Source organism: Centruroides vittatus, unplaced genomic scaffold (genome assembly GCF_030686945.1).
Source record: "Centruroides vittatus isolate TY-2023 unplaced genomic scaffold, ASM3068694v2 contig_738, whole genome shotgun sequence".
Taxonomy (NCBI): Eukaryota; Metazoa; Arthropoda; class Arachnida; order Scorpiones; family Buthidae; genus Centruroides; species Centruroides vittatus.
This window is the reverse complement of record NW_027122474.1, coordinates 615316-633116: the sequence shown is the minus strand read 5'-3', so window position 1 is coordinate 633116 and position 17801 is coordinate 615316. Positions and strand designations below refer to the sequence as shown.

At 40.7% G+C, this 17801-nt stretch overlaps 1 protein-coding gene across 14 annotated transcripts in view; it reads left to right on the top strand.

Annotated features, from left to right (window-relative positions):
• LOC136980991 (POU domain protein 2-like) overlaps positions 1–17801 on the top strand; it is a 275556-nt gene that overhangs the window by 215000 nt on the left and 42755 nt on the right. For 13 of the 14 annotated variants that reach the window (XM_067277203.1, XM_067277196.1, XM_067277200.1 and 10 more), the window contains 2 exons: positions 11600–11715; positions 12567–12804. In XM_067277203.1, coding sequence (XP_067133304.1) covers positions 11600–11715; positions 12567–12804 — 354 coding nt within the window. The remainder of the gene's footprint in view (positions 1–11599; positions 11716–12566; positions 12805–17801) is intronic. The other variant, XM_067277194.1, reaches the window with a different exon arrangement.

Sequence of the window (17801 nt, the reverse complement as noted above, 5' to 3'; positions counted from 1 at the left end):
TTTAAGCGGCGGAGGAAGCCATTCTTGGACGTCACAGTCGTCTTACTACTTGTCTGGAGGAGAATGAATTGTATTACTCTGTACAGTATTACTACGGAATGTATTGTGATGGTATAAATCACACACGCGGAACACACATAGCTGCTATCTCCAATCGATTGTAATACCCAGGCTACGTGTCCAGGAAGTAGCCACTGACCACACAGACCAGATCTGTCCCCTAGGGTTAGCGGGGGGACACAGGTGTGGCGTGGATTCCCGAAACCCATAAATCATTGCGCAGGAAATGAAACGGAACGTCACCCGGAACGTTTTTCGCCGACCCCGCCGGGGACTGCGACACCATCCTCGGCTTAACATGAGGTCTCGGACCAGTAAAGTGATGGATTAGGCCTACATTTCCTTTGACTGTATTTATTACTCTTTTTTTCCATCCTCTTTTTCTTCTTTCTATCCTTGTTTTTAAAATTCTTTAGTCCCGCTAATCCGTTTCTCGTCTCTTCTCTCCCTTTCCCCCCAAACGGGATGGCCGATTACTAAAAATGGAGCCCCTTCATCGCCTCCTTACCATTTTAAATTTAAAATTCTTAAAAATTTTCGATCTAATTTCCAATTTCGTTTAAATTCCGAATTATCGACGGACCGGGATACAATTCGCTTTATGTTAGACTTTTCTCCTCCGACCTGTTTTATAGGGGGATTAAGCGTTGTAAATGCCGTGTCTACGGGTGTCTACTCTTTAATATTTATGCCCAAGGGTATATTATATGCTCTATTTTACATGTTAAAGCGATGCGGTTACGAATCTTATTTCGTAATCTTTTATTTTTATAAAAAAAGTGAAGAAAGGCAAAATAAGTGATGTAGTATTGCGGGCCTTTTTCATAACGTCACCCTTATGTTTATACGACTATTTGGTTGTAATTAAAAATGTTTAAAGTCGAATGAATACATATTAATCATTTTTTAACGAATTGTATTAAATACACTTAATTTAAAACTATCGAAATCTGTATAAATATAGGCTATAACATGCGAAGTATTCCTTGGGATAAATTGGATTTTTCATTCTAAAATAGCGAATTGTATCCACTACGAAGTATTCTATAGCTTTTATGGGGCCCGAGGGTAGAGCGGGCCTCTTATTTTTGCCATTTTTCTGTTTTTTGAACAAGTGGTACAGGTAGAATGTTTCTTTATTGATAAAAAGCGGTGTCGAAGATTTTTGTTAATAAAATTACCGGAATAATAATCCCCAGCTCTTCTTGGTCATGGTATAATTCATAAGCCCTAAATATATTCTAGATAATTTTTAGGTTTCGTAACATTCTAGACAATTTGAGTCGTCTAGAACATTATCAAAGAAAGGCATTTGAGGATTTGCGCATTCGAATAATACGATTAGTCAACCCGTTTATAATGAATATATATTCGTAATTCTATAATTTATTATTTGATTTTGATTCATATATAATTTAATTATTTTTTAATTAAGAAGCGGGCTATCAAATATTGGAAGACAATTCGATTTTTGGCCAAATTGTTCGACCAATACTTTCTCTGTACTAAATAGAGAAATCGGTAATTCGACAGTAAGGCCTGTTTGTGTTGATGGACGTTAAATATAGCAATTTAAGTTCATTTGCAAAGCGTAATAAATTTGAATGGCTGTATTACAATTATGTTTTGTTTCAGTTCTCTTCTATTTAATTCTAAAATTCGTTTATCCGATTTTGAATATTTTTTTTTAGTTTCTTTTCTCACTTTCTTTCGAACTGTCTTTATTATTTGATGATAAATATTGTACAAATAGTTTAAATTCCTGTTGCAGGGATGGCTTTGGACGCTAACATGGCGCTCCTTCGATTGCCAATTCTTTGGGAGTGTTCTATTTTGTTTTCTTTGTAACGATGCTTATCCGGGATAAACCTCATATACATGGGAATTGCACGTATAATTCACTTGTAGTATTGTGCGTTGGCCCGTAGACTTTACGGAACATTTCGATTGTCGAAAGTAGATGGACGAAAGAGGGTGGTCGATGGTCGGATCGGGTTTAAGTGGACGACGCACTTAAGAGAAAGGAGGGAGGCAAAAATCGAGTTCCGAATGCAAAATCTAGGCTTCATTTTTGCTTCTTATTGGATTGTCCCCGAAGAAGGTGATCCGGGAGGCGTCGGAGTGGTTGATACAACAATGCAGACTCCTTAACATTAGGGATTCACAATAGCGTCCGCGTATCGATTTATTTTTGGCCAGTAGAGATTCTTTAAACCCCGCGTGATGGATGACTTATGTGTCGAGACGTCTTCTTCCCGAGCGGATTTTAAACGAGCGGGATAGTTCCGACGAAAATTTTGCACAAATTTGTCCAACTGGGAGTTACGGACCAACGTGTTACATATCCCCAAAGAGGAAGCGGGAGTGTGTACACGAGGGCCAAAGGCACGGGAGCCGACCGGCATGGTTTTGGCATCGACTTTTATTCCATCTAATTCCCTCTTCGGACAGTTGCCACGGCAACCGGTCTTGTAGATTCCTGGACGTTTGCCAAGTCCGGCCGTCCGATGGCTGCGGAAAAAAGAGAGATGCTCATTGTGTCACGAACTATTTTTCGGCTATCGACAGACGAGAAGATGGCGTCCGTTCACTTCTCCCCACCCCGACCCGGACCGGTTCACCTCTCCTCCTCCTCCTCCTCCTCCTCTTCTTCTTCCTCCTCCCGGCCAGTCCTGTCCGTTGATGCCGTGGATCATTAAACTTAATGGTTCCCACTTCAGTTATGGCTCTAGCGTTACGTGGTGCCATTGGGAAACTGCCTTTATGCCGTCGGCCTGGACGTCTGCTCTAATCCTCCTTCGCCGAATTTCCTGGCCCATAGGACCCCGCGTTACGACTCTCTTGTGTCGGCGGAGGAGTGCAGCCACTCCGATAAAACTAATGTATAGGTGTGAGAGGCAAGATTTAGCCATCGCTCTACCTACTCTACGCTGCCCTCTCCGGTTTTACTACAGGTGTCACGGACCACCTTATCCCGGGTCGCACCCTCACCTAAATTAACGAAAATTCTCTCTCGTATAACCTCCTCTCGAATCCGGTGGCGTGGCGGTGTTTTGCAGAAATCCTGCTCCGCGAAATTTTTTTTTTTTTCCTTCTTCTTCTTATTTTTTTCTGGAGAGGAGATGCGTGGGATGGAAGTGCGTGGACGATCGCCTTCCGAGATGCAGATAACGACTGTTTAGGGTGATTACTAGCCATCCAGCCAATCCCCCGACGTCCATCAGTCAAACGGACAAGTTCGCTTAGCCCGGAGGTGTCTTCTATCGCTGGCTGTCCGTAAATATCTTATCGGCAGCCCATCCTCCGTCCGCCACTTTAATAGGGGTCAGAATTCTTCGGATTGGGTCTTCGACTACCATCCATCTTACTCTGTCCCTAGTCACATCGACTCGCTTCTCGCCTCCATCCGGGCTACTGTAAGGGTAATTAGAGGTCTTCTCCCCACTTTCCTGGTCTCTCGATCTCCCAGTTCGGTCTTCTCCCTTTTTTCCTACTTCTCTTCCGCTTCCTTTCTTTTCTGTCTAGATTAGATCTTATTTTTGAGTCGCCTTTTTTTCCTTCTTCGTTTCATTCTCTCTTTCTCCTGACTTTCTCTGATGGTTTTGATATTAAACTTCCAACAACTTTTACATCTTTTATTCTGGATGTCTGTAAAATTTGAAGCGTAATGGTTTGTCGCATTAGATTGCTTGTTTTGATGTATTTCTTCACCGTAGTCCTCCGCTTTTTAAAATATATATATTCCTTTAACTCTATTTAATATTAATAAAAGGAAAATGTACATTAAGATCGATTGCCTCTCCATCGATTTTCACCTAAATTCGACCGACTCGTCCGCCCGCAAATGTCCTCTTTTTACATTTTTAATATTTATATACACTCTCTTAATTCTATTTTCCTAAACAGAATAAATTCTCTTTCAAAAAAATATATATTTTTTTCCTTTACTTTTAAAAAATATACTCGATATTAAATTTTTTATCAAGTTTTTCTAATCTTATTTATAAAAGAGATGATCTATACAATTTTATTAATGGACATAAACGAATAAGAAACGTTTTACGTAAAGTAATTTTTATATTTTTAATAAATAATGTATCCTACATTATATTTGAATTAATTCTAGTGTCCGTAATAACTTAAGGTTTAGGGCAAACGTGTTTTTATTTGTTAATTTTACCACAAAATTTTTCGATTATGTAATGAGAAAGATTCAAATTAAAACATCGAAAGAAAAATGCTAGATTTAATTCTTCCATATTTTACTGGTGTCAGCAAACTTCTCAGATTTACTTACCTGTGTGTGAGCTTGGTAAATGTCGCACTAAAGCGTAAGTTGGTGCATACGTTAGGTGTCGTGGAAGAGGTAGTTTGATAGGCGATTATTTTAAAAAATAAATGAAAAAATTATTTGTAAAGCATTGGATTATTATCCGCCGGGTATTTAATTCCGATCGAATAAATCAATTGCCGTACCATTACCAATCTACCTATTAAATTCCGAGTTTGAACAAAATGCTTATCGACATCGAAATCAATCAAGAGCACGGTTTTGATCGATTTCGTTCCTAGTCGAATTGACAAACCTCGACCAAACCATTATTTTGAAGTCATTTCCATTCGGCCGCCCGACCTACTGTTCGTTCTACCTGTTGATCTCCCTAGGAATTCCTCCCGGCCTTTAGAATTCCATAGCATCCGCCGAATTTAGCATTAATTAAGAATTTATTAAAGTCTAATTCGGTCGCCGGTGGTCGAAGCCTTAAGAATGGTCGGAGAGTAGAGAACGATTTGTCTTTCGTTCCGTTATTTGAGAGTTTTATCGAGTCGGGATCTGCTAATATCGAATAGGGATCTGTCGAATCATTTATCAAACAATCCTCATACTTCCAAGTCACGTGTTGGGGGCCTAAGTATTTAGGAAGCGCCTCGGTGCTCGGGTGACGAAGATAATTCCGAACGGGCCTTGCTCTTCCTGCTCTCTCCCGCTGATAAACTCTTAATAACGATTAATGCCGGTGACGAATGTCCCTTATTTATCGCTCCAAACGTCGAAATGATCTACGCGATTTATTTTTCCAAATAATTTGCCATTTTTTAATTGGATAAATATCTGATTTATCTCGGAGATATACGTACTATATATTTTTCCAACGAATTTTTCTTTATATTTATCACTCCGTATTTGATTTTTTTTTTCCTGGTTGAAGTCTATAGATTACTTCTTTTAATAACTCTCTTTCTTTGGAATATTTCCATTCAAAACATTTTTAATGCGAAATAAACTGAAGAGGAGCATTTTCATTATTTATTTACGTATTTATTTTCCTTGTCTCTTGGGGGGGAGATAGGCCACACGTCGAAGACATTCTTCTTTGGCAACGGGTAGAAATTTACGGCAGGGATTTGTAGTCGGGAGAGGAAAGTGAGGAAAATGGCGTGTGTCGAACATGGCAGGTGTTACTTTTGAATTCCGAAGACGGCGCAAAAGGACGAGATTGTTCCCTTACGGCACTCGGTCGCCATCTATCGGCGCGTGCCGAGGTAAAAAAAAGGAAGAGGACGTGCCGTAAATATTCATAGCGGTATACTCGTCGACTGGCAGCTGTTGCGGCCCATCGATTGGCAACGCCACCTTGGCCGACCACTGAAAGAAAATGTCACATCATATTCCCACCATCAACATGCACTTCTCTCGATCTGTTTCGCAGTGGATTGAGTGGCACCGGACTGGCCCTGGCTTCTTACAGACCCTTTTGTAGTGCCGTCATGAATTCCCTTACCGTAACCATTTCGGAAGTAACTTCCACCGACTTTCCCCTCTTTTTTTTTATCTCTGTAAGACATTTCGGATTTCTTCCGGAGGAATGAGCCCTCGGTTTCTTTATACGCAAATTACGAAGTTAAGTCGTCTCGATACGGATTTTATCTCCTCGGATTTCTTTTGATTCTTCGCCGTTTTCCCCTCCACCCCTATGACTTTCGGAGGGAATGCCGATCGGGGAAGCAACTGTTGGCGTGGCGAGACGAGAAAAGAAAAGGGTTTTGTAGGATTTGTAATGGAGGCGCGTTAAACGGGTAGCGTGAATTGTGCCAACTTGGGTGTCACGAACGAGTGTGTGAAATATTATCGGCCGGGATGGAACCCCTACCGAAGTGAATTTATTGCCGGCCGAGTCGTCCATCCTTGACACAAGTGTGTAATAAAATGTAAGACGTTAATGTCCGAAAGCAATTTACTCGGCGCTTCTTTGTCTTCCTTTGCCCATCGGTTAGTGATATTTACGCACCGATTTTTTCCCCCGTGTTGTTGTTCTTTTTTACAAAGTGTTAGTTTTGTTAAAATAAGCTGCCGGGCGATGTCTCCTCTTAATATATCGTTGCAGTAGCCGAGTCGACGTCCTGGCAAGAGTACATCTTCGCTTCTTCTTACCAGGAGGTTTCCCTGCCATTTGCTAAGAGTTCAAATGAAAGTGGAGAGGGCCTTCATCATTCCGACACTTTAACAGCCCGGGCCCGTGTTTCGGATTAGCGAAGATCGTCGGCTAACGAGACCCTAAATGGATTACGAATTTAGTAGCCTATCGATCGCCTTTTTAGTTTGCGTGATAAATTAAGTCGAAGTAAAACGGTCCGAAGTTTCTGCAACCGTAACGACGAGCCAAAATAAATGGCTTCCTCTCCGAAATTTTAGTTTTATCTTTAAAGATACATTATATAGAAAGAGAGAATTAATGCTCTGTCTGGAACATGACATCTTATATTAAAAAATAACTCTGGCACTTTTCGTATTAGAGAAACGAAGGAGTAAAAGAAGAAAACTGACTTTTGAGTGATGTCCGCTGGCTTTAATTATTAAAGAAGAAAATATTTAGGGAAAATTTAATTAAATCTTAAACCTCGCAGAATTGGTTTATTTTTTCCATCGCTTCTAATATTTTCTTAAGAAAATTAATTTTGAAAATTGGAACAAACTGTTTTCTTCGTATTTTTGATTGAAAGCATTCCAGTCAATCATTCTCTTATTACAGTTTTCATTTAAGAAAGGAAGAGAATTATTTTCCCTTCGAATTCTTGGAGTTTTAAAAGTTGTTTATATGTTTATTTTCTATAACATTAGATTTTTAAAATATACTTAATTTTCCCTATAAAACTTTTATTGCACTCGCTTAATTAGTTTCTGGCGGAATTAAATTCGAATAAAAATCGATCTGATCAAATGTGGACTTACACGATTTGTTATTTTCGGGGGGAAAGAATGGAAAAATGTATTAGCGTAAGGAAATTATTAACATTAATTAGTTAATCTCTGTTATCGCACCTAAAATTATCTTAGAGACGATGCCAATAACTTAAAATATCAGTAAAATTGCTTAATAAATAATTTGTAATCAGAAATTCTCGACTTTACGATTAAAATTTATGTAAATATTATGTAAATTTAATTATTAAATAGTAATACAATGTGTTTCCGCAAAGAAAGGAAAGTGTCACGAATAAGAATTTAGTAATTAAACTTACGGGCGTTTTTAGGATAATTTATATTTTTGTGCTAAATACACGATTTCCATTAAATTTACCCGTCGTCCACCGAAAATGATTCAATCGGGGCATAATTAACTTAATATTTGTAAAAATAAATGGATATTTTACGCAATTGTCGAAAGTTTACGCACCCTTTAAGGGCGACGATTCCCGAATTGCAAAAGCATTATTCTGGGAAAGGGATTTATTGGAGATGGAAAAGTTAAGACGTCGTTAAGGAAAAGTCGCGGGGTCGTATATTCATTGGAGAATCCATTTGACATCGGTAGTACGCGTTTATTCTAACGATGCCCATGAGATTAGGATCTGTTAAATCAATAATAGTCGAAGCGTAGGCCGTTCTTGTTTTTATACCGGGAATCGGGCCGGAGTCCGTCTTACACCCCCAGGAAAACTTATTAAATTTCCTAATTATTTCGACAAATAAACAGCAAGAAAAAAAAATTGATGAATTGGATGGCAAAATTGTTCTTTGTCTTTCCTGTTATTGACTAATTCCGACTCGTGAAATAAAACGCGCAAAGAAAACACGGATCCATCCAGTTGAGAAGCGACTCCGATTGGTTCTTCCACTTTCCAATCATGGTAGCAGCCACCCTCCAATCGATGTTGCTTTTAGAAAGAAAATATCGTTGTTGCGATTGTGATAAAGGTTTTTTTCTTTTTTTTTCCTCGCCCGATTCCAACTACCTTTGCAACTTTTCATGCATGTTTGATGCATATCGCTTCTTTAAATCGATGTTGATATATCAAATACCACCTATAATGGGAGACGATATCGAGAAAATACGTACTCTAGATATTTGGAAAGTTCACTCCCACGTTAGAAATGGCAATAGGTTCACACAACGCGTTACAGTTATTGCCGTGAATATCTAAGCCGCGGGCGTGAAGAAGTTCCTTCTATATCCTCACGATTTTTCGAAGATTAGCCTGCCGCTATTTTCTTCTATAAATAAGACTATAAAGTGAATTTATGGTCGTTTTATGTGGAAATTATGCGCCGAATTAATGTCCTACGAAACGCGCGCATCCTTTTTTTCTTTGTTTTTTTTTTCTTTACTTCCTTCTCTTAATAAATTCCGTGTTTGGATAGATTAGGGTGATGATACGTGCGCGGAAAAGAAAGCGATATTGCATCCCTGGCTAGTCTGGTCGGTAGTAACAATAAAAAAAAAAGTCCGGTAATTGGCTAGATCCTTCGTTAGAGGTCTGGTGAAGTGGCAACGAGGTACAGAGCTTAATGAATTGGTTGTCGTGGTTATTTAATGTAAGAATGTGGACATACATACGGCCCGACTCACAAATGACTCTATGGAGTCCTCATCGACGGTATACTATGTAGGACGATAGTTTTTTTCGCTTACCCAGTGTTTGGATGGAAGTCCTTAATGAATAATCCTCGTGTAGAGTGGAAATTTCAAAAATTTCGTTAGAACTTCGGTCGAAAAAATGTCTAATTATCCGTTTCCATTCGTGTCTAACGCAGTTTGTATCCGGAAATTAAAACCCGGAGATGTTTTGTAGGATTACACGCCGGTTGCTCTTATTTCCCGTTATTTGCGAGCAGAAAAACAAGTATAGCAAACAAGACTACAACCACAATGGGGTTAGGAGGAAAATCAGAGTACTGGCTAACTTGAGTAGCGATTTTATCCAATTGCTATCGTTGCAGTTATTGATCTAATAACCATCTCATAACCATCGTTAGTCTTGTCGTCCTTTACTATTGATTGTTTCTTATAGCGGGACAAGTAACAAAGACGCTTTTCGACGCGATTTTCTGCAACTCAACATGTTCGTGACAGGTCCGTCCTTCCCTCCTCCTCCAAAACTCTCCAACGCACGTAATTCCGGAAAAAAATCAATATACGTCACGGATATAATGCCATGTAAAATGTATTTTTATTAAGAGGAGAGACACTTTTATCTCTAAGTAAATAGTAAATTCGGGGAGAGGGATTATATTAAAATAAGAAAATAGAAATTGAACGGGGAGGTGCGAATCTCTTAGGTGTTAGCCCGTGCCCGAAGAAGACGATATTCGACCCCCTCTCCGACCGAGTGGTTTTGTCGGTAAGATGTGATTGAACATAGTTTTGAATCCCAGACGATATCTATTTTGCCAATATTTCGATGAATAGTAGTGTCAAGTGAGCGGGTGATGAATGAGAAACAGAAAGTCACTCCCACGGCACCGATTGGGAAAATACTGTCGGAGATTAATGGTGGCTTTCTGTGACATCCGTCCTCTCTTAAACGTCCCTTAGGACTCGAAAGCGCAGCATTGGTCATCTCGACATGACGTCGTCACGTACAGAGACTGAATCTCTGATCGAGTTATTCGTCAGACAATAAATATGACGTCTCCATCCACTCCGACTCTTTTTAACTCGTTAAACGTGCTTCTCCGGAGATTTCACCCCGGCTCTCGTCTTTTTAAATCCCTCGTCTTTTTAGAATATTGGCCATGATTACAATTTTAAAAACCTTTCCGGTAGGAAAAGAGAGGCAACGGGAAGGTGTCGTTTGGAGGTTAACTGCGCCGGCCACCCGGATATACCGCGGCGCGTGGAGGAGTGGCGGCCAACGGGGCATTCCGGGGCACCTCTCTCCGTTTGACCTTTGACCTTCGGAGGTGGCGGCGGGCGAAACTGACCGGCGGTCGTCGACCGGGCGAAGAGCCGCGGCGTGAAATATTTACTTCGCCTTCTCTCACTTAACGGCGAAAAGTGTAAATTTATGTACCGCACACTCCCGGCTGCTATTTGACCACGACCTCCGGTCGGCCATCAATCTTCACACCTGGAGGGCCAGCCATCGATCGATGGAGGATGGAGAGTGCGTTTTGCACTCCCGTTTAATGTGATAGATCTCCCATTGACAGGCGGGTCGGTCGGACGAATTTAATTCTCCACAGTCAGTCCGCGGAGGGAACCGTCCATCTATCCTCATTCGGTCCGTTTCTGCACTCTCGACTGCGACTCCTACCATTTTTCATATCCACTTTCTCTGCAAATGCTTCTGCCAGACAGCTTCCTTTTACAAGATTACAGCAAATATAATTCCTGGCCCGACCTTTTATACCGCCGATTTCTTACGCACTTAAACATTTCTCCGTCCCCGACCGGGCCTTTATTAAATCGTTCTTCCCCGCGCCGCCTCTCGTCCCCCCGGATTCCAAATTCGTAAAAGTCGGATTTACTTCCTTTCCGGTTATTCGGCGCCGATGGAAGCGGGAGGACCGGACGCCCCCTCCAAGTGCTCGGGTGGTGGGTCGCCCTTTGCTCCCGTCGTCCGAAGTAATCGTCTTTCTTTCCTGGTCCGGCGAGGCCGGATTGGTCGCCCGGCGGCACGTGACGCCCGCCGTACCCCCGGGGGAACCGGATGAAAACGGTTCCTACTTTTGTCCCGGTTCCGTCATTGAATGGGTGGTAAGCGACACGTCCCGAGCCGTTCGGGTGCCGGGTCCTAAGAACGCGCAGGCGCCGGGAATGAATCACCTCCATACACCGGAGAAGTTGGTCTATATATTTGCTGCATTCTTTTGGTGGCCGCCGTGGGTTTTCATCCATTCTTCTGTGTCCGTCCTTCTCCCCCGCGCCGTGGGACGGGCCCCTCGACCAGATGGCGGTGTCGGGTCGTGGCCGCTATTCAATTTCCTTTTTAGTCGGCCCCGGCGACTTCCGGGATGATACATTGCACCGTCGGATTGTGACTGCCGTCTCCTCCCTCTTCCCCAAACGTATTTATTCTTAATTTTCTCTCTGCTGCCGATTTCTTCTCTTTCTCTCCGGCAAAAATCACCGTTATTTTCTACGCCAGAAGACTAATAAATAATAAAAGTTTGCCGTTTAACGCGTCGTTTTATTTAAAACCACAATTAGAGTTAAGTAGAAGGATGAAGACTCGGGTCCTTCCATGCGCGACCGCTACTGTCGGAGGCGAAATTCCCAAAAATTCTGACTCCGGTCGTGTTTTTTTGTGTATTTAGATGCGGGGATGAACGGTGACCTGTCGAACGACACCCAAGACAGTACAACTAGTCACGGTTCCACCGACATCATCCAGGATGGTGACAGCATGGATTCCGACAAAGTCCTCAACCTGGTAAGTTCCGTCCTCCACCCGGAAGTCCGCGGATTATATTATAATAAGCGCATTCCGGTTTTTCGGATTATCGTCGGCATTCTTCCTTTAACTCGGCAAAACCCGGTCTTTCCTCTTTCGTATTTACAATCGCATTTTGCCAGAAATTTAAAATTTCGCGAAAAATAATGATTCCGAACGTAAGAATCCGGCGCGATGAGGAAAAATTCGGATTTATTTTTATAATTAAATTGGCCAAACGAAGTTTTTTTTTAAGCAAAATTAGAAACTACGTTAATTTCGGGGGTGTTTCTAAGAAAATAAATAAAATCCACTCTCCCAAACTTTTATTAACGGCTTCATCTCGTCTTTCTGTTTATAATTTAAATCGACGATTCGCATTAAAACGTCCTTCGGTGTTTACGGAGGAATTTCTGTTCGAAGAGAACGGATTACGTCTCGATTTTTAACCAATTTCTCCCTTAGTTTAGCGTAGATATTTCCTCCCGGTCCCGGAGAAAATACGAAATTAATAAAAAATTTACCCGACGAATTCTAAATGGAATTAGAGGAAGCGGAAGAAAAGGCCGAGAGGCCAATCCGGGGTCCGGAGTAGGCTTTATACCGGGTGGTCCCGAAAATCCCGTTTCTAACGAATCTTAGACTTTTGTTTTTTTAATTAGGAAAGCGAGAAGAAAGCGCCGAAGATTCGGCGGCCTTTCTGGCCTTCTTTGGCGTTTTCCTAGTCTGGTTGCAAAAGGCAAACCTTCCTCCCCGGACGGGAGGTTTGCTTTCGCAGAAACGCGAAAGGGTGCCGAGAAGACGTTGCAATTAACGGATGTGTTTTTTTTCCTTCGGTGGCGGTTTGGCAGGCAATGGACGACGAACCCATCGACGCCACCATCAACTCCAGTCACGGCAAGTGTCGGACGACACCCAACGGACAGGCAGTGGTTACGTCGTCCGCTTCTTCGGGCCACGCTTCGCACCACGTCTCGGGGGGAGCGGGCAGCGGTTCCTTGACGCTACCGCCATCTGCCATCGTGACCACCACGGCGGCGGCCTTGGGGCCCCCCCCCCCCGCCGCCGGTCAGTTGTCGTTGAATCAGGTACGAACCTCTTCTCCGTCTCGCTTAGGTTCGGATCTCGTTTGGTGAAACGCCCCTTCACCTCCGGCCCCCTCGGCGCCCCACTTCCTCCCGTTCGGACCCGGACGACCTCGACCCCGCGGTAACTCGTTTATCGTCTCGTTACCGCTCCGTAAATTCGTTTACCACCGATATTTACCCGCGGTCTACCTGGGGGAGGAAATGTTCCGCCGCCGCCGATTTCCTTCGCCTGGTTTTATTCCCTCCCCCGGAGGAATTAAATATTCGCCTCGTTCCGCCAAATTGCACGGTTTTCCGTGAGTATTCCGTTCTTAACTTTCTTCCTTCGGACGGGAAATCGGCGCGTTGCGGTTAAAATTCCATTTTCCTTTGCTTATTTCGATAAAGTTTCGTTAAAAATCGCGCATTAAATGCCCGGAATCGGATTTGCTCTCCTTTCCCGCCGACGTTACTATTTTAAATGCGAAAATCTATCGGGATTTTTGCATTTAAAATCGGACCGGCCACGAATATCCGCCGTCGTTCGAGTAAATCATGCGCCAAACGAATATTCAAACGGATATTAAATTCGCCCTCCGTAAATTTACCCACGACGAATTTAATTGGCGATTATTCTAATGCATTTTCTTTAATTCGTTTCCGACAGAATTTTTCCGAGTCGGAAATCCGAAACATTTGGGTTTCCGGAAATATATTCTTTCGGAATCTTTTTACAAACATTTTTCCGGAATTTTTCTTTTTTTCTCTCTCTCTCTCTCTCTCTCTCTCTTTCGAATTCCAGATTCTGTTTACGTTTTTACAGGTTTTCTTCCAAAGAATTCCGCCTATATATTCACCTATATATTCGCTAGAAGGAAAAACAATGCCAAATTCTATGTTTCTTATTTTTTTCCGAATAATGTAATGGAAACTGCATGTGACGGACGGTCGGAGGAAGAGATATATATATATAAATTCATAAAATGTCGACGTCCTTCTCCGTATTATCGAGAAACGAATGTCAAAAAGAAGAGTTTCTAATCAAATAAGAATTTCCGCCACGGAATAAAAAAAGGAAGAAGAGGATTGGAGTTCGCACTCGGCCGTCGAAAATTACCATTACTGTTTTGGTTTTGGAAGTCGGCCAGAATTGTTGATGGCAATTTTCCATTCGTCCGCATTGTCTCCTTTTCTCCCTATACTGTTGCTTATCCTTTAACAGTCTATTAGCATCTCTTTTCGGTTATAATTTGTCGTTCCCTCCATTCGTCTCCTCGTTATCCGCGGGAATTCGTCCTTTAAAATATTGAAGCGCGCGCTTTCACTCGAAATCATTCCTTAGTTTCGTCTCCTCTTCGAACTTTAGCAATTAACCAGGGGTGTCGACGATTTTTCTAATGTTTTAGAAGCGCGGGGAATGGAGAACCTTGTCCATTTTCCGTGAAGGAGTGGCGCGTGGCGGGAAGGAAGAATCTAAGAATTAAAACTTATTGGAGGAACCCTTTTTTTTACTGTGGGTCGAAGACGGAGAGTGTTTACGAGAATAAAAAGAATTTATGGCCGTCGTAATGCCTTTTATCCGCATTACCATTTCATTTTATGGATATTTCGATTACTTCTTATTGTTTTATCCGAGAATATTTGTTCCCTTCGGTCGAAACGCTTTATTACGAGAGGAGAGTATAATTATTTCCGACGCACTTCTCGTAAAAGATACGATTTTATTACGAGAACATAACGAACGGAGTCCGCCGGCAACCCGAAGAAACGAGAGTAGAAAATTTCTACTAAATGTTAATCCAATTGATTCTACAAAACCTTTACCGTGTCGTTGGGAGCGTCGACTCGACTTTTCTAGTATACCTGTTAGTTTCGACTTTATAAAAGTGCCGGGACTGATGAATCTGCAATAGAACCTCTACCCCGGAGAAGTACCAAAGATCAAAACGGAAACTCTGGATCTTTCCGAATTTGCAAAATTGAACACCTAGGACTTGGATAAAAGTGCATAATATTTACTTTTTCGCTCCATCACGCACGAAAGAGATCCTTCCGTCCTTCGCAATCTGTACCGTTATAGTAAGGAATCCGGAAACTTTGGAGCTTTTCGATTTAAAATTCGAAAACGAAATTTTATCGTTAGAATCAAAATTGATATTTTAGGACTAAGAAATATAAGTTATAAAGGGGGAGGGAGAAAAAAAAACTAAGTTAAAAAATCCACGATAAAAGGTTTGCCGGAGAAACTGAACTTTCGGAAAGGAAAGCTCCACTAAAAACTGCAAGTAGATAAAAAGAAAAGGAGTAATACAGTTACCGGTTTAAATTTCCGGATTGACATTTTCCTTCTCTCTGGTGGATCTTTGTTACAAATTGTGACCTGTTTCGTGATGCGTCCAAATCGAGGTGACGCGAGATTCCTCTCCAAAAACGTGACGCTTCCCTTGTTTTTATACTTTTGCTTTTTGTTTTTTGTTTTCTTTCTTTCCTCTCTTCTTTCTTAGCTACAGAAGATATTGCGCATCATTCGGCTAAAAGTCTTCGCGTCAGATAAAAACTGTGAGATCCAGTTCGCAGATTTTTCGGGCAGAACTCTGCAAATCAATCACTCTTAAAAACTGTATCGTTGGAAGAACCGGAGGGGAGAAAAAAAAAAGAAGAGAAGAGAAGACACGAAACTTTTATTTCGGAATTACTCGATTAGAAAATCCTTAATAGAGGCAGCCAGAAACGAGTTCATTCTCTTGTGAAAAGGAGTATCAATTAAATTAATTGGAGTTAAAATGCGCTTCTCAATAGATGTAATAACTGTAAAGGAATTAGTCGGTTTGAAAATTGCAAATGTCGGCATCGGTAACCGAATTAAACTTCTCGTAAAATTCCCTTCTTTTTTTTTTGTTTTTAGTGCCTTTTAGGAAGCCGAATTGGACTAAGTAACGCGGAGAGTTCTACTCTTTTTGGAAAATTACAGAAAGCAAATATTGACCGGACTTAAATTCGGAAAATGTTGGCGGTCACCTTTTATTTATTATCATCAGTCTAAGTGCGGCACCTGTAAAAATCTCATTTCCGATAGATGGATTAGGAGAGGGCAGAGAACCGAAGAGCGATCAATTGATAGAGAAGCAATTTTAAAACTTATATTCTTTCTAGAAGAAAAATAATAAAATGTCTAGACGGATCCGTAACGAATGAAGAAAAATAAAACTCTAGTTTTACACGCTTCCACCTTTCTTTTCTCTTAATTTATTTGCGGTGTCTCGTGGGTTCTTTAAAGTGTATTAAAATCTCCCGGAAACGTGGAAAACACGACGTCCATCGGAAAAAAAGAAGATTCGAACTTCTTATAGCTTTTGCGACGGAAGAACTAGTGTTGCCGCCGCTAATGGCGGGCCGTAGATTTTTTAAACTTAATGTTTTGACACGTAGTCAGAAAGTAAACGACGACGTTTAAGGTTTAACATTCAACTTACAAATGAAAAATTAAATTCCGTTTGTATCATTGGCAAGGAGCCAGGCCTCTACCTCCAAATCTCCTTCGTTTCTTCGACTATTCGTCGTTTTAAAATCGCGATCGGATCAAAATTAGTTTCGACGGAGAACTTACAAGAGTGTAGATTACGTTGTATATTCCCCCCCCTCTCTCTCTCCTTCGAATTCATTTTTTTTTTTTTTTTCCAAACAGAAATTTCATTAAATCCGCCGGAGAATCGCAACGTGTTTAGAAATTCTTCTTCAGAATGCAGTTGTGAATTTTTGTTGTTAAAACGCGGCAGCGTTACATCGAAACAGTTCTTTTCATGTATATTTCCTCGATTTGTTTTTTACTTGGAATAGGGCCAAAGACGTTATCTAGAGATATTAGTTAATTACTAGTCTACGGAAAAGAAAAAACAACTCGAATTTCATTTCCTGGCAGGTGAAATCCTGTTATTGTGAAAGGAAGAAAAAAAAAGTGAAAAATATCTTAATTTGTAATAGCACCTCTTTTTTAAATTATAAAATATAAATTAAGATATTCATCTGAATTCTGATGCATTTTTATAAACGTTGTAATGTTTTTTTTTTTTTAAATGGAAATTCGAAAGTTTCTATTGTTAGACAATTTACAAAGATAACAATTTGTTGGGAAATTGTCTGATAGTTTTTTGTTTTTTTTTTACTGAAAATAAAAGAAAAAATACGAAGGGAAAGTTATATTACTAAGATGTGTAGAAATGCTCTCGTTAATCGAAAAAACGGTCGGAGAGTATTTAAAAATTTAAGTTTTATGTAGCACGGTATCGTCTCTAATCAGCCACCGGTCCTTTTGTAAAGTGCAATTGGAAAGATTGCTCCTATATGAATGAGGGTTACAAGAAATATATTTACAAATGAAAATATCCGACCGAAAAACAAAAAATAAGGAATCTTAATTATATATATATATAGGCCCCTACGGTACATACTATATTGCTGGTTTGTCTTCAAACTCGCTTTATGCCACTCGATTTTTTTAAAATTCCGGAAAATCTGGGAATGGAAAGCTGTTTTACGCATGGAAATTCATTTTGTAATTAATTAAACATTCAATTCTTTTTATATTTTGAAACAATAATTATCCCTTCCGAGCGTTTGCCGTCGTTTACTCGAACTCGCCTAGAGTCTAAGGGATTCATTGGCTTTGCCTACGTAATTTCTTTGCGGATGGTTCGTCCTGGCGGTATATTTCGCGTGCGATTAAAGAGCAGAAAATCGATTTCTATTAAAATAAAGTTTGCATAAAATATTACGTCGAAATACGTTGTAAATAATGGATTGAATCGTGACCGATTTTTCGAATACGTTATTAAAAAAAAAAAAAAAAAAAATGTTCGGTTCGAGTCGTAATCATCCTCGTGGTCGTCGGCTATCCGCCTTTAAAAATGTCCCCTAAAGTCTTAATTAGTGGAAACGATTTCGACTCTTAACATTTCTTACTTCGTCCAGCGAACTTATCCATAATTTTTGTTTTGTGCGGGTGCCTAAAATACTCCCTTA